Source organism: Chanos chanos, chromosome 3, assembly GCF_902362185.1.
Source record: "Chanos chanos chromosome 3, fChaCha1.1, whole genome shotgun sequence".
In the NCBI taxonomy this organism is placed as follows: Eukaryota; Metazoa; Chordata; class Actinopteri; order Gonorynchiformes; family Chanidae; genus Chanos; species Chanos chanos.
The window spans coordinates 4106400-4130000 of NC_044497.1; the positions used below are offsets into that span (position 1 = coordinate 4106400).

General features: G+C 41.6%; 2 protein-coding genes across 2 annotated transcripts; both read left to right on the forward strand.

The window, feature by feature from the left end:
* The first annotated feature begins 371 nt into the window (after window positions 1–371).
* On the forward strand, window positions 372–11648 carry LOC115806387 (ADP-ribosyl cyclase/cyclic ADP-ribose hydrolase 1-like). Its single transcript, XM_030767063.1, has 9 exons — window positions 372–390; window positions 664–787; window positions 5291–5417; window positions 7088–7226; window positions 9321–9403; window positions 9528–9601; window positions 9840–9932; window positions 11338–11512; window positions 11598–11648. Exons 1-9 carry the CDS (start codon window positions 372–374, stop codon window positions 11646–11648), a joined length of 885 nt encoding a protein of 294 aa, XP_030622923.1.
* A 1756-nt stretch (window positions 11649–13404) lies between these two features.
* Window positions 13405–21034, forward strand: LOC115807883 (ADP-ribosyl cyclase/cyclic ADP-ribose hydrolase 1). The gene is made up of 8 exons (XM_030769070.1): window positions 13405–13616; window positions 14220–14349; window positions 14749–14884; window positions 15465–15547; window positions 19243–19316; window positions 19434–19520; window positions 20196–20279; window positions 20754–21034. Exons 1-8 carry the CDS (start codon window positions 13420–13422, stop codon window positions 20809–20811), a joined length of 849 nt encoding a protein of 282 aa, XP_030624930.1. The 5' UTR covers window positions 13405–13419; the 3' UTR covers window positions 20812–21034.
* The last annotated feature ends 2567 nt before the right edge of the window (window positions 21035–23601 follow it).

Here is a 23601-nt window from a genome sequence, read left to right on the forward strand (position 1 = left end):
ACATACATGAATCTATGGCATCTATGGTTTGTTAATCGGCTGTTCAGAGAATGCTAAAGATGGTTTAGAGGAAAGAGAGTAATACTTTTTACCATTTCCATGGTAACAACTATATGCTGTTTTTGTCTTAATAAAATATCTCAGAAAACACACATCTGCTGTTTCCATTCTGAGAGACAGAAAAAAAACAAGAGACTTTTTTTCTCAATGGGACATACAAGTTTGGGTTTTTTTTAGGTTTAACGTACTGATTCCTCTGAACCATTAATACTTACTGTGTGTAACATTAGTGCCTTCATTCTTCTTCCTTTTCTTCTTTAACACAGCTGCATTAATAAATCTTATCTCTAGAGGGCAGCAGAGAGCCAACCATGTCCCGTATCACTGCAGGTAAGTTTATCTATTATAAGCCAATACAGTGTGTAAAAATATTGTTTTGTTATGGACAGAGGACTTTGAAATTTGACCTGACGTGGTCTGATTTCTCTGAGAGATTATAGTTTCACTATACAGGTCAAAAGATCTGAAGAACCATTATTAACTCTCTGACCTTCATCTTTCTCTTCTGTGTTTTGGTCTCTTTTGTTTGGTTCCTCTTTTAAACTTCTGATCTTCTTTTTCATCCTCTCCGAATTACACTCTTTCGTCTCTTCTCTTCTGTAGGGCTGGTTGTCCTCCTCTTTCTCACAGGTTATGTAAATACTGGACCAGGAACCACCCCTCACCTAAAACAGATCGTGATCGGTCGATGCTATGATTATGTGACCCTCGTCAAGCCTAGTTCCCGGTGAGCTAAATGAACTATTCTGAGGAACTGTGTGAACATGAACTTTTCTTTTTCCTCACAACAAAACCTTGTAGTCCCCGTCTCGCTCTCCTCACGCATCCAACATTTCGCTCTCTCACATATACTGCCTGACCCTATCAGAGCACAGGAACATGTAACGCCTCAGCTTATCAGAGTACAGGAACATGTAACACCTCAGCTTATCAGAGCACAGGAACATATAACGCCTCAGCCTATCAGAGCACAGGATTAATGATAAACAGAAGCAGTCAAATTGTGCTCCAAAGTAACTATGTACATCACAAAACTATTCACGTCTCATAACATGACATTTAAAAAATGAACCAAACCAACAATGGGCAAGTAAACATTCCACAGAGCTTCATCAATGTCTACAACTATTTTGTCATCTCCAGGAACAGTGAAGAAAACTATTTTAATGTCGTGGAAAGATTCAGTGCTGTCATCTTTAAACATCTGGAAGAATTTGTGAGTGGAAAATGTAAGAGTAGAAAGAATTTCATTCATACAAGGATGTGTGGGACACAGCAACAGATTACAGAGATGCAGTCAACTTGTAATCTTGTCAAAATAGCAAAAAAAAAAAAAAAAAGCCAAGGCACTCACGTGGGAAAATTAAAAAGGCTTTATTCTGATGGGCTCAAAACATATTTAAAAATGCATCTACGCATTTCAGCTGCTCTGAGCCTTCATCAGGGTGCCTCCTCTATGACACACACAACACTATGGCTGCGACCAGGTAAAACAGTTGAGTAATGGGTGTGGCTATGAACCAGCTGTCTAATGACTAATGGCTGATTAGCTGCTGTGCAGGTCCCCAGCCAATCAGCACCACAGCCCCAAGTCCACCAACAAACCACCAGAAGGGAAAACCCAAAGAACAAACAAAAATGAATCAATGACACGAATCAGAACAGAGATAAAATAACGTGTACAACCATGTCCACATACATAACCATGCACACTTGTATGAACTAAAACGCTTAATGTACAAAAATGGCTAAAAATCATTTTTTTTCATTAACACCAGGTGTAATCATGCTTGATTTCAGTACCTACCACTCTAAGGGAACCCTCACTGCCATGGTTAGCCTCCTTATAATGGGTTGCTATGGGATACTGTAAGTTAGCAGTTCTAATTGCATATTTATATTCTGCCACTCTAGTTTTCAGCTTCCTTTTTGTTCATCCAATGTAGAAATGGCCACACTCACATTCCAATCTATAGACAACATAAGAGGAGTTACAATTAATAGAAGATTTCATTTTAAGAAACTTTATCTGAGAAAACGTCCGAAAATGTGGTCTATTAGTCTTAACCACAATACTGCAGTGGCTGCAGTTTCCACAGCTGTAAATGCCCACGTGGTTACTGCGCCAAGTTCTTTTTTCAGGAGATGGGCGGTAACTACAAACCAATTTGTCCCTAAGAGTAGGCACCCGTCTATATCTCACTGATGGCATTTCTTGAAAAGCTGAACGCAGAACAGTGCCACTATTAACAATGTCCCAGTAACGTTTTATTATTTGCTTAACCGTTTTACCTGGTCGCAGCCATAGTGTTGTGTTTGTCATAGAGAAAGCACCCCGGTGAAGACTCAGAGTTGCTGAAACGCGCATTTTTAAATATGTTGAGCCCGTCAGAACAAAGCCTTTTTAATTTTAACATGTGAGCGTGTCACAAATTGGGAGGGGGTGTACAACAGAGGTATAGTATAAATGAACGTACCCCGCACTAGGTTCCCGTGTATCTCCGGGACAACAGCCAGGCCAAGACCCAGATACAGAAAATAAAAGGTTGCTTTTATTACAAGTAAAAAGTTATAAAATATACATATAAAATTTATAAAACATAATTACTAAAAATAAAACAATGGGCCGAAATGGTTGGGGCCTAAGGGCGTTGCCTCCGCGGCGTAAAACCAAATAGAACAAACCTCTAACAACGCTAACTCAATCAGCGAGTGAAAACCGAATAAGTAAAAGACACAGAGCGTTGGCACAGCAATACATAACCAAATTGCGTTGGTTTAACCCCACTCACGCCAGCAGTATAAGGAGTTCGTACGTTCCTTCGGAAACAGAATCGCAAGTGCTGGGCAAAGCTGTTCGTCACTGCAGGTGCCAGCCAGTGCGCAGTCGGAGGGCGAGGAGAGAGCGGCACCTTGGACCATCACCCTTTTTATAGCCTGGTGCCACCCGTCGCTAGGGTTACAGATTGCTTCGGCTTGGCTGGAACAGGAGTAGAGTGAGAGAGCGAAAGCGAAAGCGAGAGGGAGAGAGAAAAAGCGAGGCAGAGAGAGCAACCCAAAAGAACGCACAGAAGACCTAACGGCATTGAAAATTACAATAAAACATAAAAGTTACACATCCCCCAATTAGACCTAAAACTGTCCGTTTTTGACAAGTGCCTTGGTTTTTTTTTTTGGGGGGGTTTGACGACATATTACGTATTTTGCCAAAGAGCACCCGTGGATTTACCTCTGCAAGGCACCGATGCAGCGCACTTTCTAAGTTTGATTTGTAATCTTATCTGCGTTGACTAACTTTACCTGAATGTGGGGTTTGTATGCTGCCCGACGTGATAGAGTTATGTGTATTCTTTAGCTGTAATACACTTCATCTTTCTAATGTTCTTTTTACAAAACAACAACGACAAAAAAAAAAGAAGAAATCCAAAATTGTATTGCATGTTTTATATGTATTTGAATGATATTTTGTGTCATATTTTATTTAGGTAATAGGTTAAAACAAATGAAAAAAAGACACACACACACACACACACAGGATATCATTGTGGTATTGTGGTTGGTAAACTTCTCAACATTTGCAACACAGTATGAACTCTGCATACCCTTTTCTTTGTGTGGTCAGAGAGAAAGAGAGTGAGAGAGAGAGAGAGAGAGAGAGAGATGCAAGTCTTCTCTCTCCATTTGGTTTCATTCTTTAAATGCTGTCTGTGTTTTATTTGAGATTTAAAAAAAAGAAAAAAGAAGTCGTCGTAACGTGTAGTTACTCATTTAAATCTCTGCACGGGCTGTGTTTTAACTGCCTTGTAAGCAATGTGACACACTTTCTTCTCCATATTATGACTGTGAAAAGCGATCAGTTGCATCTGAAAACGAATGTTGAGTTCAGATGTAGATGGTCCAATGCTATATAAACCCAGAGAGCAGATGCAGGTGTGAGGGAACTGTGCACATGTATTAGTTTGAACTTGGAGATGGAAACAGATGGTGAATAGCATAGACATTTCTCAGTGGTTGTGGTATTAATTTTCAACACTGAATCCACTGTTCCCTCTACCTGTTCCTGCCCTTGTCTGTGTCAGTCCTGTGTATATGTGTCAGGAACTGAGAGGGGGCTGGATCCAAGTGTGGCCAGTACTTTATTCCAAATCATAGTCAAGAGACAGGCAAGGTCAGGTAACATACTAGGGTCAATACATTGGAAAGCTAACTGAGCAAGCAAGACTTACAGAGGGAACAGGGTCCACAAGGCTAAGAGGGCTAACCGGGTGAACAGGGCCAACAGAAGGAACAGGGCTAACAGAAGGAACAGGGCCAACAGAAGGAACAGGGCTAACAGAAGGAACAGGGCCAACAGAAGGAACAGGGCTAACCGGGTGAACAGGGCCAACAGAAGGAACAGGGCTAACAGAAGGAACAGGGCCAACAGAGGGAACAGGGCCAACAGAGGGAACAGGGCCAACAGAAGGAACAGGGCCAACAGAAGGAACAGGGCTAACAGAAGGAACAGGGCCAACAGAAGGAACAGGGCTAACAAAAGGAACAGGGCTAACAAAAGGAACAGGGCTAACAGAAGGAACAGGGCTAACAGAAGGAACAGGGCCAACAGAAGGAACAGGGCTAAGAGAAGGAACAGGGCTAACAGAAGGAACAGGGCCAACAGAAGGAACAGGGCTAACAGAAGGAACAGGGCCAACAGAGGGAACAGGGCTAACAGAAGGAACAGGGCTAACAGAAGGAACAGGGCCAACAGAGGGAACAGGGCCAACAGAGGGAACAGGGCTAACAGATGGAACAGGGCCAACAGAAGGAACAGGGCCAACAGAGGGAACAGAGCCAACAGAGGGAACAGGGCTAACAGAAGGAACAGGGCTAACAGAAGGAACAGGGCTAACAAGGTTAACTGGGTAAAAGAAAAACAATAATTAACTAACAAGATGTTCAGTCAATATAAACCATGTTCTATGTAAAGTCATACACACTGGAGAGTAAATAAGCAGTGAAATGTTGACCATGTTGAACATGACTAAGTTTTTTTTTTTTACTGTCACACTTCTGATGTCATATATGTACTCCGTTCTGGATTATATAACACAGTTTTACAAACACGTTCATAATTATCTATGAGTTGTGGGTATTTGTAAAGATTTGTTTTGTTTTGTGTGTGTGTGTGTGTGTATGTGTGTGTGTGTGTGTGTGTGTGTGTGTGTGTGTGTGTGTGTTTGTAAAGCAGATATAACTGTGAGGAGATCTGGAGGGAATTTGAGGAGGCGGTGATAAGGAGAGATCCCTGCAGCGTCCGGGTGAAAGACTACCGCAGAATGTTCCGGCTCACACCCCAGTCACTGCCCTGTGATAAGGTACATTTAAACTCCACAAGAACAATCCACGGCTGTCTCTGTGTCCTCAGGTTTTGTTCATGTTTTTTTTTTGTATTTTGTTTGCTTTTTTCAGAATTTGAAAAGCTCTCAGTGCTTTTGAGTGATGTAATGTGTTCTGGCAGCAAATTTACTTTAATCGTTTAAATCTTCTTCGGGGGTTTCCGTCAGGGCAGGATACTGTGTGGCAATTTATGTATTGTTTTTAACGGAGGGAAAAACAGTCCTACTCTGCCTTCTGCTCACCGTTTCCTGGAACAAGTATGATTTTTTTCAGTTGATAAAGTTACTCAAATTTTCATTTCTGACACACATGCAGCCTGCAGAGGTAAACCAAACCATCAGCCAAATTTATGATCAACTGAGTGCAGGGAGGTGAAATGGTATTTGGCTGAGGGGGAGTAGAGGGAGGTGAAACGGTATTTGGCTGAGGGGGAGTAGAGGGAGGTGAAACTTTATTTGGCTGAGGGGGAGTAGAGGGAGATGAAACGGTATTTGGCTGAGGGGGAGTGGAGGGAGGTGAAACGTTATTTGGCTGAGGGGGAGTAGAGCGAGGTGAAACGGTATTTGGCTGAAGGGGAGTGAAGGGAGGTGAAACGGTATTTGGCTGAGGGGGAGTAGAGGGAGCTGAAATGTTATTTGGCTGAGGGGGAGTAGAGGGAGGTGAAATGTTATTTGGCTGAGGGGGAGTAGAGGGAGGTGAAACATTATTTGGCTGAAGGGGAGTGGAGGGAGGTGAAACGGTATTTGGCTGAGGGGGAGTAGAGGGAGGTGAAACGGTATTTGGCTGAGGGGGAGTGGAGGGAGGTGAAACGGTATTTGGCTGAGGGGGAGTAGAGGGAGATGAAACATTATTTGGCTGAGGGGGAGTAGAGGGAGGTGAAACGTTATTTGGCTGAGGGGGAGTGGAGGGAGGTGAAACGGTATTTGGCTGAGGGGGAGTGGAGGGAGGTGAAACGGTATTTGGCTGAGGGGGAGTAGAGGGAGGTGAAACGTTATTTGGCTGAGGGGGAGTGAAGAAAGGAGGGTCAGCGTTGGTCCTGCTGGATTCAGATATGGAGCAAAACGTGATGTGAAAACTGTTGAGGGCAAATGAAGTAGAAATCCCTGTTTGGAGACTGGAAATGTCGTTTTAAAACAGAAGGAAACTGCTCTCTTGTTGGAGCATCACAGAGTGTGCTGGCTTCAAAAGTACAGAGACACCTTCTCGCTCACTGTACAGACATTCAGTTAGTGTTTGATTTTGGAGGTGGGCTATTTTGAGTCAGTTATACCAGTGACTGACTAGTACCAGTAACCAGTACCAGTGAGATATGTCCAAAAGAAAAGAAAAGAATGGGTGAGAGGGGTCCTCCGCGTCTGTGCAGAGGTGAGTTTCTCTCAATGAGTTTCCAATGTTTACAAGACTTTAAATGATCACTTTTATTGTTCACTTACCTGATGTCAGAGTTATGCTTAGATGTTGTTTTTATTCATAGTCATCAGTAGAAATGGAGAAATTGTGAAACATGAGACAAGCAAAACGTGATGGTTTGCCTGGACTTGTGATGGCAGATAGTTTGGGGAAGATTATGTGATCTCTCAGTTTGAAAAAGAGACTAGTTTTAGTCATTTTACTGTCTAAAGCAGAATTAGTATTTTGTTCATTTCAGCTCTTGTTCTGGAGCAAGACTCGTGGCCTCATGCATAGCTACTCAGCTGTAACGCGAAGATTTTTGACGCTGGAGGACACGCTGGTCGGCTACATCTTCAACGACCTCATCTGGTGTGGGCAGGAGGAGAGAGACAGAGGTACCGTGAGAAAGATAGAAAGAACAAGACAGAGAGAGAGAAAGAGGAAAGCTGGGTGCAGGGGCCATGCCTGGTTTGAGAGAAAGAGGGAACTTGTGTAGTTTCAGTCTGAGTACCACCACACTCATTCCCGTAAATAAACTGAAAAAAAAAAAACATTACATCATTATGTCTTTGGACTGAAGCTCATTTCTCTCTCTCTTCCTCTGTCTTTCATATCTTTCAAAATCTTGGCAGTGCATCCCCACCTGCCACTCTTAAGTAATCAGTATTCTTCCAGGAAATTTGCACAAAAGTCGTTTCACAAGATGTGTGTGTGTGTGTGTGTGTGTGTGTGTGTGTGTGTGTGTGTAGGTGTATGTGTGTGTGTGCATGTGTGTGTGTGTGTGTGTGCATGTTTGTTGTGTATGTGCAGCTGCACAGGAAGTCTTCACCCTGACTTTCTCTGAGGTTGACAGTAGCTCTGGATGCCACAGGAAGCTATAGCATACCCACTTATGTGCAGCTATGAAACTCATATAAAATTTTGCAGTGACTGTCACAGTTTAAAATCTGCTTTTGGTAATGCTTTGTTTTACAGTCCGATAATTACCAGGTATTAACTAGAAAATGAGATGGTAATAAAATACAGTTATAAGGATAGGAAGTACTAAATAATTTCCTGATATGTACATAGAAACCTACTAGGAAACCAGATGGTAACAACCCTAACATTAACCCCTCTATTTTCCTAGTAGGTTTCTATGTACTTCCCAGGAAATTATCTAGTACTTCCAGTCCCGTCTTTTTTTTGGGGGGGGGGGGGGGCACTCTCCTAATAACTGTATTTTATTACCATCTCATTTCCTAGTTAATACCTGGTAATTATCGGACTGTAAAACAAAGCATTACCCTGCTTTTCAACGTGTAGCACACACCCCTGTCATTTGAGAGTGAAAATTACAAAAACGAACTATTGGATAATAAGTCTCCACCAGTGCAAGCTTCAGCACTAATTACCCCAGTTGTCAACTTGTATCTGTGACTCGTTCTCTTGTTCCAGTGTTGGACTCCAGGGTTCCTGAATCCAGAGGTCTAGAGCCTCAAAGTTCTCCCGTTTTGACTTTACCCTCAGAACTGGAGGCTGGTGGCTGCTTTTTTAGCAGGAGAACAGGAGTGTGCACCCTCTGGTCACACTGGTCAGAGACAGAAAAACCAGTAGGATTTTGGACCTGCAGGACCACATTTCAGCAACTCTGACATTAACTCTCTTAAGAGTTGACTGAAGTCTGAACTCTGGTGAAGCGGTGTGCAGTTCTTAATGGAAAGACTGCTGTCAGCATGTCCTGGTCAGTATCTGTTGGGATGAGTTTTCAATCAAATCTGCACGATGAAGATCTGACCAAAGCGTTTAGAAACTTTTTAACAACCGTTCTGTGAAGTTCACTAATGGTTTCTGTTGGAGAGCCACTCAAACATTCAGCCAGACCTATTTCTGGGCTCTGATTGGTCCAATCAAAGATACTTGGGGGGGGGGGGGGGTTGTTTGTTTGGGGGTTTTTGTTCAGGCACATCAGCCTACACTGAGTGGTTTGCATCTGTGCTGTCGTCAGCTTTCTCACAGAGGCCAACAGGAGTCTCTGTGTCTAATTTCCCTCACTTTCCCCTCTGTCCCGAGAATCAACCCCCCCCCCCGCCTCCTCAGGAGACGTGTCCTCATAACATGACACTGGAGACAAGATGCTTTGAGGGAGGATACTGCTAAAGGGGGGACTGAGTGCTGTTCCTATGGCAACAGAAACCTTGTTCTCTGTAAGGTGTCAGTGGTGTCATAACCTATGTCCTAATGACACCCCCTCCTTTCCTTTTTTTTAACACACATCCCCCTTCAAAGGGAAAAAAAAACAGGATTACAGTTTATGTCCAGCGGTGTTAAATACCACTCTGGGTCCAGTCACCCTCTCTGGTAATACTGTCATAGACATTCATTTATTAGACATCTCCACAGACTGTGTGCCTGTAAACATGTCGCACATAAACAGTCTCCCTCATGTCTTATCACTCAGGTCTCAGTCAGGCTCAAATCTCCAAATCTGTGTTTGTCTTTTTCTCAAGGGTTCGATTATAACTCCTGTCCCGAATGGTCCACCTGTGTGAACCACCCAGTCTACTCACTGTGGAAACAAGCATCACAAAATGCAAGTCCATCAAACCGAAGTCTTATTTCTTATAAGTTCTGAAGGTTTTGCTAACACAACACAGAGATTCTGTTGCTCTGTGTTTAAGGGGCTGAATGTGTTGAGGTTTTTTTCTTTTCTCTAGTTTGCAACAGCAGCATGTGGCAACATCACAGTCTTGCTGAATGGATCGATCCCAAATGCTTTCAACAGGAAGAGGTAGGACTGAAAAATCACTCCCATATCACCACTAAAACTGTTCTGGGACTAAAACTATTCAGACTTAAACTGTTCTGGAATCAGCTCCAGTCCATATGACAGTGACTGTAAGGATGATGACAGATTAAAACCATACCATGTCCTGTTTCATAAAAATTTTATCTGTTACATCATGTGTTGAGAAAGCTGCAATTAAAATACGTTTTACCCGAATAAATGAGTCTCTGGTTTTTTTTAGCATGTTTGGCAGTGTGGAGCTAGACAACCTGAACCCCAGGATGGTCAGTTTTGTTAACCTCAAAGTGGTGCCAAACTTGGAAGGACCATTCGTGTAAGAGAGTTATGATCACATCTGTGTGTGTGTGTGTGTGCAGGTGCTTGGATGCGTGTGTATTTGTGCAGGTGTTTGGATGCGTGTGTATTTGTGCAAGAGTGTGTGTGGGTGTGTGCATTGTGCATACTGTTTTGTGTTAGAAAACAAATCCTTTTTCTTCAAATGTCATGCTAGCGTGACTTTCTTGTTAAAAATCGTTTAAGAAATGCATGTCCCTACTTGACGGTTGACTTACAGAGAGATGGTTCTAAGGGTGCGGTTCTAGAGAGCTATGCCACTTTAAATGTCGTTAAAAATGTTTGGAAAGGTCAAGTGTGGTGGGAGTAGACTTAGAGTATCAGCGAGCAGTCGTATGGAAGACACACTTTGGTATAAAACTCCTTGCCCACATGAAGGAAAAAAGATACACCAGTAATTACATAGATACAGAGTTTTGTTCAGTCTCATTTTGTGTTGGAGAGGATTTTAATTTTGTGCATAAAGAGCTGCATTGCATTAGATGCCAAAAGCGTCTTTCGAAATTTTGCAGCCACCATATCAGAATGTTCTTCTGTGATATCTACACGTAGAGACTCGACAAGATATGTGTGTGTGTTTGTGTGAGTGTGTGTGTGTGTGTGTGTGTGTGTGTGTGTGTGTGTGTGTGTGTGTGTTTGTGTGAGTGTGTGTGTGTGTGTGTGTGTGTGTGTGTGTGTGTGTGTGTGTGAGTGTGTGTGTGTGTGTGTGTGTGTGTTCGTGTGTGTGTGTGTGTGTGTGCGTGCAAGGGGACCTAGGGGTGAGGGTGGGGGTCCATCGGTGGACTTTGACAGTTCATTTGGATTCATTGTGTCCTCATTGTTGACACTGAGGAGTTTCTGACAAATCAGAGTTTGGACGTTTATTTTATAATTCTCACATAATCCAAGAGTTCATTTTTGGCTTCATCCTTCATCAGCCTCATGCTTCTCAAACCAAATGATTTAAAAAAAAAACAAAAAAAAAACGATAAAACAATGTAACAGCTTATCTGTCTCTTTTCTATATAAATTACGTGTACGTCTTGACGTGTAATTTGATTCAAAAGCAAAATTCGGAGAGAGGGGTTCATCAGAACAGTCATTAATTATAGGTCTAATGTGTGGTTTAAACTCAGTACATCTTCTAGAGCACTGGTTCTCAATCCTGTTCCTGGGGGAGCCCTGCTCTGCATGTTTTCCATCTTTCCCTGCTCTACCTACCTGACTGAACTCATCAGGAGCACTTTTGATTGGCTGAGCACACAGGATTGAGAACCAGTGTTCTAGAACTGTGTTTGCTGTGCTACTGACTCAACACATGTCAACAGGTCTCTTGTTTGGACAACTGCTTTGCCCTTTTTTCTGCACCCCCCCCCCCCCCCCCCCCACCCCCTCCCCTTTTGCAGAGAGTCCTGCTCTCAGGGTTCTATACTGGACCTGATCAAAATCTTGGAGACCAGAGGGTTCCGCTGGACCTGCACAGACAAGGACGAGTATGTGCCTACCGTAGCGCTAATGCTAATGCTAACACATCTAGTGCTAATGCAAGCGGCTGACAGCTTCAGCAGTGTGTGGCCCCTGGTACGAACGTTTTAACGTCATCAGCGTTTTCTCTCTCTCTCTCTCTCCCTCTCTCTCCCTCTCCCCTCCCTCCCCTCCCTCCCAGGACACTGATGATTCTCCAGTGTGTGAAGAACCCAAGACAGTATTCCTGTAAAACATGCACTGACAGCCTTTTAAATAGACAGCATCCACATCTTTAGAGTCACACCTGCAGGACTGGAAGCCAACCACAGAAACTTCGAGATTTTAAACTTATCCGTAACCATTTACCCAACTTCTCCAGGGGCCGAGCACCAGCAGGCTCAAAATATTCAGACCACTCTATCTCCCACCCCCACCCCCCCACCCCCCCTTTTGTCTCTGTAATTGTAGTATCCAATAACTTAAAGCTGTGGGTTTACTGGAGTGAGTCAGGTTGTCAATAGCCTCCTCTGACCAGTGTGAGCAGTGTGGTTGTGCAGTATTGTTAGCCTATGTAATGTGCTTAGAGTGGAGTGCTATTCTCCTCACTGTCCCAGTGACTACAAAAGTGACTGAGCACCGAGGACAACGACTCGGCAGACAGAGGTTTCCGTGACCCAGGGCGGCACACTCTCCTTAGGGAGCTCAACCAATCACATCCCCTCAGTGTCCCAGCCCAGAGCGAGCAATGGACCGCACACTCTGATCCTGTCACATCAAATGTTCACAATGTGTTTCTTTGTGTGTGCGTGTGTGTGTGTGCGCGCGCACGTGTGTGTGTGTGTGTGTGTGTGCTTGTTTGTTTGTTTGCTTGTTTGTTTAGCTTTTGTGTGGTAAATGACAGACCATACTGTTCTTATGATTTCAGATATGATGATGATGATGATGATGATGATGATGATGATGATGATGATGATGAATCACATTGAGAATGATATTCTGATCATGTGGAATCAGCAGGCTTTAGGTTGGGTCTCCTTATAGCATTAATCGGTCAGTGTAAAAGATGGCCAGCATCACTCTGTGTTTATGACAGGTAGAATGTAATCACTCCAACTAGCCCTGCTGCTGACATCGTTCCGATCACTCTATGAATCATTGACCAGAAAATGTTGCATTAATATCAGGGCTGGGACTCATTTGACCAACTGATGATCCTGTTTGTTCTCTTCAGCATAGCAACACGTTATCACTTAGATTCAAGGACTAGAACTCCTCCCTTGTCATTACAGTTAAGTGAGCAGAGTAGTATACAGCGGGAGGAAAAAATCCACACATCCAAAAATATATTAATTAGTTAGTATTTAGTCAAGGTTAAACATTATTGCGGTCCAGACAGTCGTTTCTGTGATCCAGCCAAATGTCTGATATGAACGGTTTATCACTTTCTCGCTCTACGCTGAACAGAGAACTATATGTACACTTTATGTACACAAAACGTCGCTGGAACAGCCTGCATGCAAATGGAATTGGCCTCTATCTATGTAAATATGTGTGATTTTTCCAAGCTAGTATCCAATATCAGCCTGTTTGTACATTACATAATTTACAACCGCGGATTAATGTAAATGCCGTTTAAAAAAATAAACTGAACTACACTGGCCATCACATTTGAAAAATGTAATGAGGTAAACTTTCACGTGATAGAAGTACGGTCTATAATAAACCGTGTGCGACTAACCGGGGGTCTCTCGGTTTACACCATATTACGCGAGGTCAAAAATAGAACGAAGCAAAATACAGTTCACATGACCTTGAGATGCCTTGTGTACCGCTACGACAACCTTTAGTCCGCCAGTACAGAGCAGTCTACAAACAGATTGCCTCATAAACTTCCTGGTTTCTCGTCCTCCACTTATTAACGAGCGTCCTCCCTACACTTTTCACTCTCACGGGTGAGCCCCTGATAGATTCTTCATTGGTCGCAGTCATTTCATCTAAGCAAAGCAGAGCGCACAGCAACAATGTCTGATGATCAGTACGAAAGTGTCTCGGGCAACACGCGAAGAAATCGTTGTCTTTACATAGTTCTCGGTGTGGTTCTTATCTGTGTCCTGGTTGTCGGGGTAAGCCTAGGACTGGCATTATCACCGAAAGGTGTCAAATCGGAAATTTTACAGAGATGTGAAACATACAAAAAATTGCACCCTGAAGTGTCGAGGTAAGACAGAAGTAACGCGTATGGGAGATGACATTTTAGCTGTAAGGATTTTTACCGATTTCTGAATGTCTGTTTAATTTAATAGTTTTCTATCATATGGACATTTGTTTAACTGTTATATGAAGCAAATGAGAAAGAAATGGATAAAGACATTTCTTGCTGCATTGTCATATGTCTGAAATACAACTGATTTCTTGAAAATCCTCTTTCTTGATCACTCGTGCAGCCCTATGGTGGCTGTGTAAGGTGCACACTGTTAAGATTGATTTTGGCTGACATGTCCGGAGGGTCATTGTAACGTTTAACTAAAAAGCAATTTTACAAAAAAAGCCTAATCGTAGAAAACGTTAAAAAGAGGAACAAGAACCCTTCTTAGCGTTAATCCTTAAGAAGTCATAAAAACATCGCTTTGGGAATTTGTGATTGCTGGTTATTACGCGTAGTATGGACAGGTGCTCTCCGGCGGATCTCAGTAGCAGTAGGACTGCTTTATAAACACTGATTACTGTATAAGGAGCAGGCTGATGATGACAGCAGTATTACTGATGTGTTGGACGCTTTGGATGACTTGCTTAATGACACGTTCTCGGTGGTTGACTGCAGTGGGAATGACTGTCAGAAGATTTGGACCGCGTTTGAGCAAGCTTATGTGGGGAGGAATTCATGTGATGTTCCAGTGGAGAACTATGACACTCTCATACGCGCAGTCAAGCAAGAAATTCAGTGCAACAAGGTAAGACTTTCACTTTGTGTATATTTCTCTCTTTCTGTGTCCCCATCTATCTATCTATGTATCTATCTATCTATCTCACACATGAGTTTTTGTGAATTTTTTTTTTTACCAGTCATTCATCATTAGTGCTTCAAATGACAGTTCTTTACATTCACTTGGTAATATTTGTCAGTGTTGATACGAATGGACATGATTTGTGTAAATGTAGAGGACTACTGTAGCCATGCAGTTTACACACCTGTTCCAAACAACTCACTATACCCTGTTAAACAAACAAACAAACAAACAAAAACAACTGACTCTTTACCAGAGGCGGAGAGGGAAAAGACTTATCTCTTTATCACACGTGTGAGTTTTTTTGCCTTAAAGTCCTTGTGTGTTGTTACTCTGTTTGGACAGACATTGTTCTGGAGCAAGTCTAAGGACCTGGCACATGCCTTCACAGAGAAGAGGAAGTGCAAGATGACTCTGGAGGATACACTGCTTGGATACATGCTGGATGACCTCACATGGTGCAGCAAACCAGACAGCAAAGGTACTGTTTCTTCAGTTCTTCTCTCCACTCTACACCATACATACACTGCATTCAGAACACACTGTACTCAGAGTAGGTTATATATATATTCAGACATGAATAGTGATGTCAGGGTGCGGGTGAGTTTCTTGTAAGTCTCTTTGATGTTTAAATTTGTGAATTCAGTGTTAAGACATCCACACCCGTTAATGACATGGCAAATCTATGAAGTTTTGATTGAAATTTAAGTCATTGTTGAAAATGAGAATTATTGATGAGAAACACAAAAACCTAAAATTGAAAGTGTCTGGTCAAACAGGCAGGTCAGAGTCATAATGGGGTCAGGTATTAAAAATAAAAGGGGGGGGGGCATCCCATGTAAAAAGAATTAAATGTATGAGAGTATCAGTAGTGTTGTTGTATATCTCAATGCATAGAGAAAAAAATGGCATCTGTTTAGCAGAAATCTCTCTGCCCCCCACCCTCTCTCTCTCTCTCTCTCTCTCTCTCTCTCTTTCTGTGTGTGTGTGTGTGTGTGTGTGTGTGTGTGCATGTGTGTGTGTCAGTTTGTAAGCTTGCTAACGCTTTTTACCCTCCTCAGAAACGTTCAGCTCCAACTGTCCTGGGTGGACTGACTGTGAGAAGAATCCAGTCCGTTCCTTCTGGGTTCGGGCCTCTGCCAACGTAAGTGTTTGTTTCCTATCATACCCTTGTGCTGGACTGAGTCAGCCTCAGAGCCAGCAACACTGGTAAAAAATATCATTTAAGCTCTAATACTACTAAAACAACAAAGAAATCTGTAAGCCTACAGACTTTAAACATCAGAGCATGTTTAGCAGCGTCTCTGAGATCTTGTTGGCTGAAGTGGAAGCCCAGTCACTGTGGTGTCCTGCATTCACTGACTATACAGGACAGAGGACAGTCCCTGACTGCCAGTCGTGCATCAATAGAGCTTTGTTTTGGTCGCCATGGCAACAACTCTTAGCGCTCTCCTTTGCCTACACTGGAAGTGTGTTAAGGTAGTTTTGGTTAGTTCTGTCATACACTTTGTATATGTCAGTTATTTTGTGTTACTTTAAGAATCTGTAGATAGAGATTCATGGATCTGGGTCCACATTATGTGTCCCCTTCGAATGACGCTTCACTTTTCTGTGTGTTCAGTCGATAATAATTTATTATTATTATTATAAGTTATTCCTGTTACTGAGGGTGTCATTAGTGAAAACTGCTGTGGTCTGTTACAACGACTGCAGCATTCCCACTGCTGATTTAAAGAACTCACTGCACTGTCTTACACAAACCTATGCAGGCAAGTTGAACAATTACATTGTGTTGAAAGAGAAGAGACTTTTTAGAATAATTTAGACGCCAGAGATGAGTGGAGAAAGAATGAGTCAGACCAGACACTTATCTGCCACTGTTTAGTACAAACGCCTGTGAGAGAAAGTGCCACACTGCAGAGGCCAAACATAGAAAGAAATTTAAAAAAAAAAAAATTCACTTCACAAAGAACTCTAAACATTTCACATATCCTAAGATTGAGCACCTCAAAAATCTAAACCCACATAGAGAACCAAGCAAAGGGTTGAGCACAGAAACAGGCATATGAAGGCAATCCATTAACCATAAAGAGCAGACTAGGCCAGGTTGGTATGCAAGAAATACACACTGAATCAGAATAATATGGCTCAGTACACTCTAGTATTTAAGAGACTTCACAGGGAACTGTATGAATCCAAGGAGTATATATACACAGGGAGAAGTGGGGTAACTGAATGAAACAGGTGTGCATGATAATCAGGTGATGAGCGTAACACAATATTGATTAATGATCCAGAACACAATGCTGATTAGTAATCCAGAATACAACAGGGATTAGTAATCCAGAATACAACAGGGATTAGTAATCCAGAATACAACTGGGATTTGCAATCCCGAGAATGTGAGCACTGACAGTTCTGACAGGAGAAAGGAGGAATCAAGGGTGTGACAACAATATGTTATTCCAGCGGAAAGAGAGGATACGCGTTGACACATATTGACATGATAAAATTAAACGAGAGGACAAACAAACAAACAAACAAACAAAAAAACAAAGACAAAAGAAATAAACGGGCAGACTGCCTTAGACGTCTCACTTAATCTGAATTAGAGTTATGGGACTGATCTGGAATTTATGAGAAAAATGGAGAGTCCAAACATCCAGTGTTTGTTTATGTATTTATTTATTTAGATTAGTACATGTGTGGCTACATTTCCTGAGACTCTGTTAATTTGTCTGTTAAACATGTGATTGGAGAAAATAAATGTCATCTGTTTGGAATTGAGCAGCTTCAGGGAGCTTTGGCCCTGTTCCTTTATCTGGAACGCGTTCTGTCCAGAGCTCTGCTGTATGTGTTAAAGTCAAGGCTCTTCACAGATTTTCTAATGAAGAGAGAGGGAGAAAAAGGAAACAAAGACCAAGAAACTAAGCACAAGGGACCACATAAATTAAAAAAAAACACAGAACTGAAAACACACTGAAGAGCTTTTCAAGTCATCGTAGAGCTTCCTAAAACCTAAAAATGCTAATTTCCTATTCAAAATTAATATATATGGTTATACAACATGCCCCACCCTACAGCTGCTCTGTTCAGGGGCCAGTACGACAGTGTAGTGATGGTCTGGTGTGAAGCCACGACTTGATTTATATTTTATACTTGGCCCATATCTCCACTTCATTCCTGTTTACTTGAATGGGAGCAAAGACAGCTGTTGTTATGGGTGGAATCCCTCAAGGATTCTTTGGGGTTGAATTCATAAGCATTTCCTGTCTGAGCTTTGCGTGTGGATGGTTTCTGAATGTTTGGGGTCCGCGAACGACGTCCTGCTGGCTCTACTGACAGCCCTCAACCTCTGGCACCAAAATACCTCCATATAACACCTTAATGGGGTTTCAATGGACTTGTGCCCAGCACTGCAGTAGCCGGCTGGCTAACATAACGTAGCATTGAGTCTGTTGTTCACAGCAAAACCTTGACAGTGAACAGGCAATAAATGACATTAATGTTATAAAACATCCACAGAGTGGGATCAGGACAGGATTACAGAGAACAAAAAAAAAACAAAACACATGACATTTCACTGTTCAGCCAAACAAATTGCAACAGTGAGCATTTCATGGCATCAACAACATGATCAGTCTCTAACATTATACATCTAATGCAACTGACAAAACTCCAAGTACCCCCCCCCCCATTCAACCCCTACTATACTTCAGTCTGCTCTGATACACACAGTGAAAGTGGTTGAGAAGCACACACCCTTGTTCAGACTCACTGTGTTATTGCTGAACTGCTGGGTACCTGGAGATCTTCTCTTCTCTCATGTCTACAATGATTCTCAGAGAATTTATCTCCATTTCCTAAATTTATCTCCTACCAAAATATGGACCGTCCCGTCTACATACGTCTAGGGCAATTCTTTGTCAGATGAAGTGTAATGAATATATCAGTAAGGGCTTTGGGGCTGAGTCATTCCATCATAGACTTTACTCTGTATTTCACAGCTTCCATGTTTGTGTTTACAGATTTTATCTGACTCCCAGAACACGATTTCTCACTAGGTCACACGATTTGGGTCGAGGGTCAAGAGTGTTCAATAAGACTGTTCCTTAGCTGTTGTCCTGTTGGATGGCTTTGACCCTTGAGCCTTGATGTTAACAGAGAAATCCTGCTTTGCGGAAAACACCTCCAGGTTATGATGACTTTTAATTTGACCAGTGACTACAACAATGAAAATACGTCACAACATGTTCCTCTCATTTCCCCCTCTATTGGTCAGTTTTGGTTGAGCCTTGTGTTACTTCATGGTTTCTTGGTTTGGTCTTGTTAGTTTAATCATTAACCCCACCTATCTTTAGTTGGTTCAGCCTTGTTTACTCACTCATCTTCAAAGCCAATTATCCTAATAAGGGTCACGAAGTGTATCCCAGCGCTCAAAAGGCAGGGAAACACCCTGGACAGGTCACCAGTCCATCACAGTCAACACATTCACACCTAGGAGCAATTTGGTGTCTCCTAACCTGCAAGTCCTTGGACTGTGGGAGGAAACCCACACAAAGACAGGGAGAACTCCACACACAAAAGACCCCAGCTGGGAATTGAACCCAGAACCTTCTTGCTGTGAAGCGACAGCGCTACCCACTGCACTGCCCTCAGCCTGGTGTAGTATTATATAAATAAATAAATACTTCTTGCTTCTCCCTGTTTCTTTGTCTGGCTTTGTTTGGTGTCTACCCCTCGTTGCGTTGGTTTATCTGCCTGTTCTGAACCTGCTCTCTAAGGTTTGAAGTCTTTTGTTATATAATTCAGTTGAATTTCATTCACTCTTCTGTGCAGCTTGCAGCGTCTACATGTGGCCACGCGTCTGTTCTTCTGAGTGCATCTGTTAACCCCCCATACAACCAAAACAGGTAAAAAACTGGGCACCTTTCTACCCATGTCTTTGTTATAACTGGTCATTCTTATAGGAGATAATCATTGTTTTACTATCCTCACTGTACTTTTAACATTTTCTCGTTTCACATTAGTATTTTCAGTAGTGTTGAGGTGCAGAACTTAAACCACAGTATACTGGACAGCATGGCAGCTTATTTGGTTACCGATGTGACAGACAAGTAAGTATTTTCTTCACAGAAATGAGGAATCTTCTCTTTCTCTTTCTACATCCTTCTCTCTCTTTATGCAGTTGTGTGTGTCTGTGTGCATGGTTGCATGCATGCTTGTCTTTCAGTGCAGAATGTTTTTAGCTTATCAGTCAAACAAACAAATTGTTTGTTTATCTGCTCTCTCACGCTGTCATATGGTGGTTCAGAGGAGTGGAGAGGAAACTTGGAATTCAGGTTATATAAAAGGTCTGTTGTGTTCCGGAACATTCGGTTGGAATACAACAGAATTCTTCAGAACACAATAGACCTTTCACGTTCGATCTGAATGAAAGATCTCCACTCTTGTGGAGCATTCAGTTTGCTGTGGTGTCGAGTCGGTGTTGGCTGTAGAAGAATGTCTTTCTTGGAAGACAGTTGCGCTGCTCAGTTCTTTGGCACTGGTGGAGACAGGACTTTGTGTGGGGAGCAGATCTTAACTCTCTGTTACCATTGGTTACCTCAGTTGCCAAGAGATCAGACCTAATGGACCTAATGTTAGGGTTTAAATGCTGGGGTTTGGAAGAAATATTGAGAAAGAAGGAAACTCAGCAAACATATTTTGTCATATATATTTGTTCGTATAAATATGAACAACTCCAAAACAACTCCATTCTAATGTCCTCTTACTTTTGTTTTAATTTGCAGGACGAACTGCAATGATGCATCTTTAGTGACACTGAAGAATGACCTGCCACCAAATGTGGAATTCAGCTGCAAAGAAATGCCATTGTGAGTAAAAAGAATGTGTGTGTGTGTGTGTGTGTGTACTTGTTCAGTGTAGAGAGGGGTGAGGGTATATCTAAAAGAGGGGATAAAGGTTTGGGAGCATAGATTTTTGACTCTAGATTACACTGATGTGCTGTTGATAGATTTCATTAATGAAACATGTTTAGATTATCGTTCCTTACTAAGCCTGTCTTACACATGTAATATAGTGTATATTACTCGTTTACAGGCCTTCTGAAAAGTGCCAAAAAAAGTGTGTGTGTGTGTGTGTCTGTGTGTGTGTGTGTGTGTGTGTGTGTGTACTTGTTCAGGATAATTGCAAATTGCAGTGAGTGTAGGGGGGTGTTTATGCAGGAGGAGAGACACAGAGGTATCGTTGAGAGAGACAGAGGTGTCGTTGAGAATGACAGAGTAAGATGGAAAGAATGAGAAAGAGAGTGTATGTTTCAGTTGTCATGAACTCTTCCCTCCCTATAGGTCTGACTTTCAGATGTGCCTCTCAGACCTGGATAAACCTTGTCTTGGCTGCCACTGAACTTGTCCAATCGGCACCAAGAGAAACCGGGCATCCACCACAACTCACCCAATCAGATAAACGCTCTGAAGATCTTAGCCAATTATGAATTATTATCAGTACTTAATGTGAATGATCTTGATTCTCAGGTGTCACTAAGGTCTTTGGGGCCCTTGTTTAAGGACTTAAGCCAGTATGTTTATCATAATTGTATGTTTATGACTTTATTAGGTTGGTATAAATTCCTGGTTTGTTAGGTTAAAGTTTCTGTATTCACTTCTGGTCTGGTCTGAATGTAGTGTTTACCTTGGTGACCTGCACAGTTTTCTGCACTGCAGACGAATCAAACAAACGCTCCTCTCCAGTACCTCTTAATTTGATTTTTATCTCCTCAGCTGGTCTTCATTAATGTAGCAATATCTTGTTAAGCGACCTAAAGCACTTAAGATTTAAAGAAAAAAAATATTTGGGGACACAAGGTTCTATGTTATTTCGTATTTTCTGATGTGGAGAGGAGAGAGGAAACAGGTTAGAAACTGAATTAGAATTAGAAACGGAATTAGACAGCTTCCTCCCTGTGCACAGACTTCTTCCTGTATTCACAACAAACAGCTCAGCAAAGGTGAAAGGTCACAGTTTGGCCACTGCAAAACATATAGTTGTTGAATGAGACATAATGTTATTTGACTCTACACAGTGAGAACAACAGTGCTACACCCTTCACTCCTGCAGAGTTAACATGGATCCAGATTAAGACTTTAAAAGACTTTAAGAGTAAAAAACGTGCCCTGTTTAATTCTTTAGAAGTTAATTTAGCATAGACGATTTTACTCTGTAAGACAAAGTAAATAAAACTCATACGAGGCCAAAACTTTTTCAAACATTTTTCAACATTTAAATGTCCATGAAATGCACCCTCAGGTGTCGCTAAGGTGTTTAAGGACTTAAACCAGTACGCTTATCATAATAATGACTTTATTGGGCTTGTATAATTCCCAGTGTGTTAGGTTAAAGTTTACATATTCACCTCTGTAACAGAGTGACAAGACTAATGATTACTCACCACTGGTCTGAGTGTAACGCTTACCTTGGTGACATGCACATTATTCTGCACTGTAGATAAAAGACACATTATTAGGAGAAAGAAGAAAAGTGATTAGAACAACACATATCTAAAAGAGGGATTAAAGGTTTAGGGGCATGGATTTTTGACTCTAGATTTCTTTGATGTGCTGTTGGGATATTTCGTTAATGAAACGTGTTTAGATTATCGTTCCTCACTAAACTTACACATGTAATATAGTGTATATTACTCATTTACAGGCCTTCTGAAAAGTGCCAGTATATGTATTCTCAGGTCTTTAAACGAGGGCCCTAGCATTGGATACTGAGAAAGATATTGTCACACTCAGCTCTGTATTGGCTCTCGTTTATCAAAATCAGTCAGTCTGTCTAATCGTCACGTTTCCACTGAGAGCACACAACAGGGAAATATACGTAGGTTACACTCATCTCAGACATGTTCATCTGCTCTAATAACAGCAGAAGTTTTGGAAAACTCTCCAGTGTTGTTGCTGCAGCTTGAGGACCAGATTACAAACGCTTCAAATCCCTGTCTGTTTCTCTTTAAGAGAAAAGGCTGAGTTATAGCTCAAAGCAGACAGAGCTAACATTTTAGCTCTAGCATAAGGTGATGCAAATCAGCACCATATCATAGTTTCTGACTGACCAGTTTACCATACATTTAAATGTGAATTTAGGGGTCAGTCAAGATGGTTTCTTGTTTTATGAACTGTCTTCAGTCCAGAAGTGGATTAGACAGAGTTTCCGTTGTTTGGCTTTTTTCTTACTAATTTTATAATACTGACAATCTGGACCAATCAGACACATTCACTGTGAAAGCAGAGAGCTCCTCATTGGTTGACTTATTGCTTGGCAGCACTGTATGTCTCAGTTCCTGTAAAAGGATTGGATTTTTATTTGTCCAGAGAGTTGTGAATGTATGTTTTCAGCATTTTTATGGAAATCTGTGGAAATATGGTTTGTGGGGTTGTGTGAATCTTTTTTTTTCTAATATTTCATGTGTAGTACAGATGAGATCTATAGGCTGTGGGACTTTGGTATGGTATGATGTTGATGTGTGATGTAATTATATTTTTCCATTAATGTGACATACCTTGCATGTAACTAATACACACACACACACACACACAACATTTGTGTCTAAACACAGTTATTGAAAGAATTTTAGCCATTGTTTGGAAGGCATGACATATGTATGTACAGTATGTTCTGTTAAACAATATTATTAATAAGCATTCATTGCTGATATGTTTTATTTTATTTTGGTATGGAAACATATGTTTTGATACAGTATGATATGTTTTGATATGGTATGATACAGTACGATACGGTATGATATGTTTTGATATGGTATGATACAGTATGCTGAGCAGTTTCATATGGGACTAAACTGACGTGGTTAGGAACTGGATCAGTGATCAGTTCGTGCTTATGATGTGAATTTGAGAGGAGGTTTTAAATGTGAAGCCACACAGACTTACCTTGTAACTTTTTCGCTTTGACGGTTTTATGAACATGACTGATTTACGAATGTGTTTTTTTTTTTTCAACTGATCGCCAAGGAACTTTTAACTGTAAGCCTTATGCAAATACAATGCTTTGCAACTAAGCCTAAGTGATGCATTGTGTTCTTTTGCACTCAGCCCACATAAACATTTATTTTAGTTTTAAATAAAAATGTCTACTTGAAGTGAAGTGCTGTGAATTCTGTGTGAGTTTGTTCCTTTT

Excerpts from the sequence above, each read along its gene's own strand:
- LOC115806387 (XM_030767063.1), top strand. Across the intron at positions 788-5,290 it reads CTCGTCAAGCCTAGTTCCCG|ATATAACTGTGAGGAGATCT; the intron begins GTGAGCTAAATG and ends TTTGTAAAGCAG. Across the intron at positions 9,933-11,337 it reads AACTTGGAAGGACCATTCGT|AGAGTCCTGCTCTCAGGGTT; the intron begins GTAAGAGAGTTA and ends CCCCTTTTGCAG.
- LOC115807883 (XM_030769070.1), top strand. The coding sequence starts at position 13,420 with ATGTCTGATGATCAGTACGAAAGTGTCTCGGGCAACACGCGAAGAAAT. Across the intron at positions 14,350-14,748 it reads AAGAAATTCAGTGCAACAAG|ACATTGTTCTGGAGCAAGTC; the intron begins GTAAGACTTTCA and ends CTGTTTGGACAG. Across the intron at positions 15,548-19,242 it reads GGGTTCGGGCCTCTGCCAAC|CTTGCAGCGTCTACATGTGG; the intron begins GTAAGTGTTTGT and ends TCTTCTGTGCAG.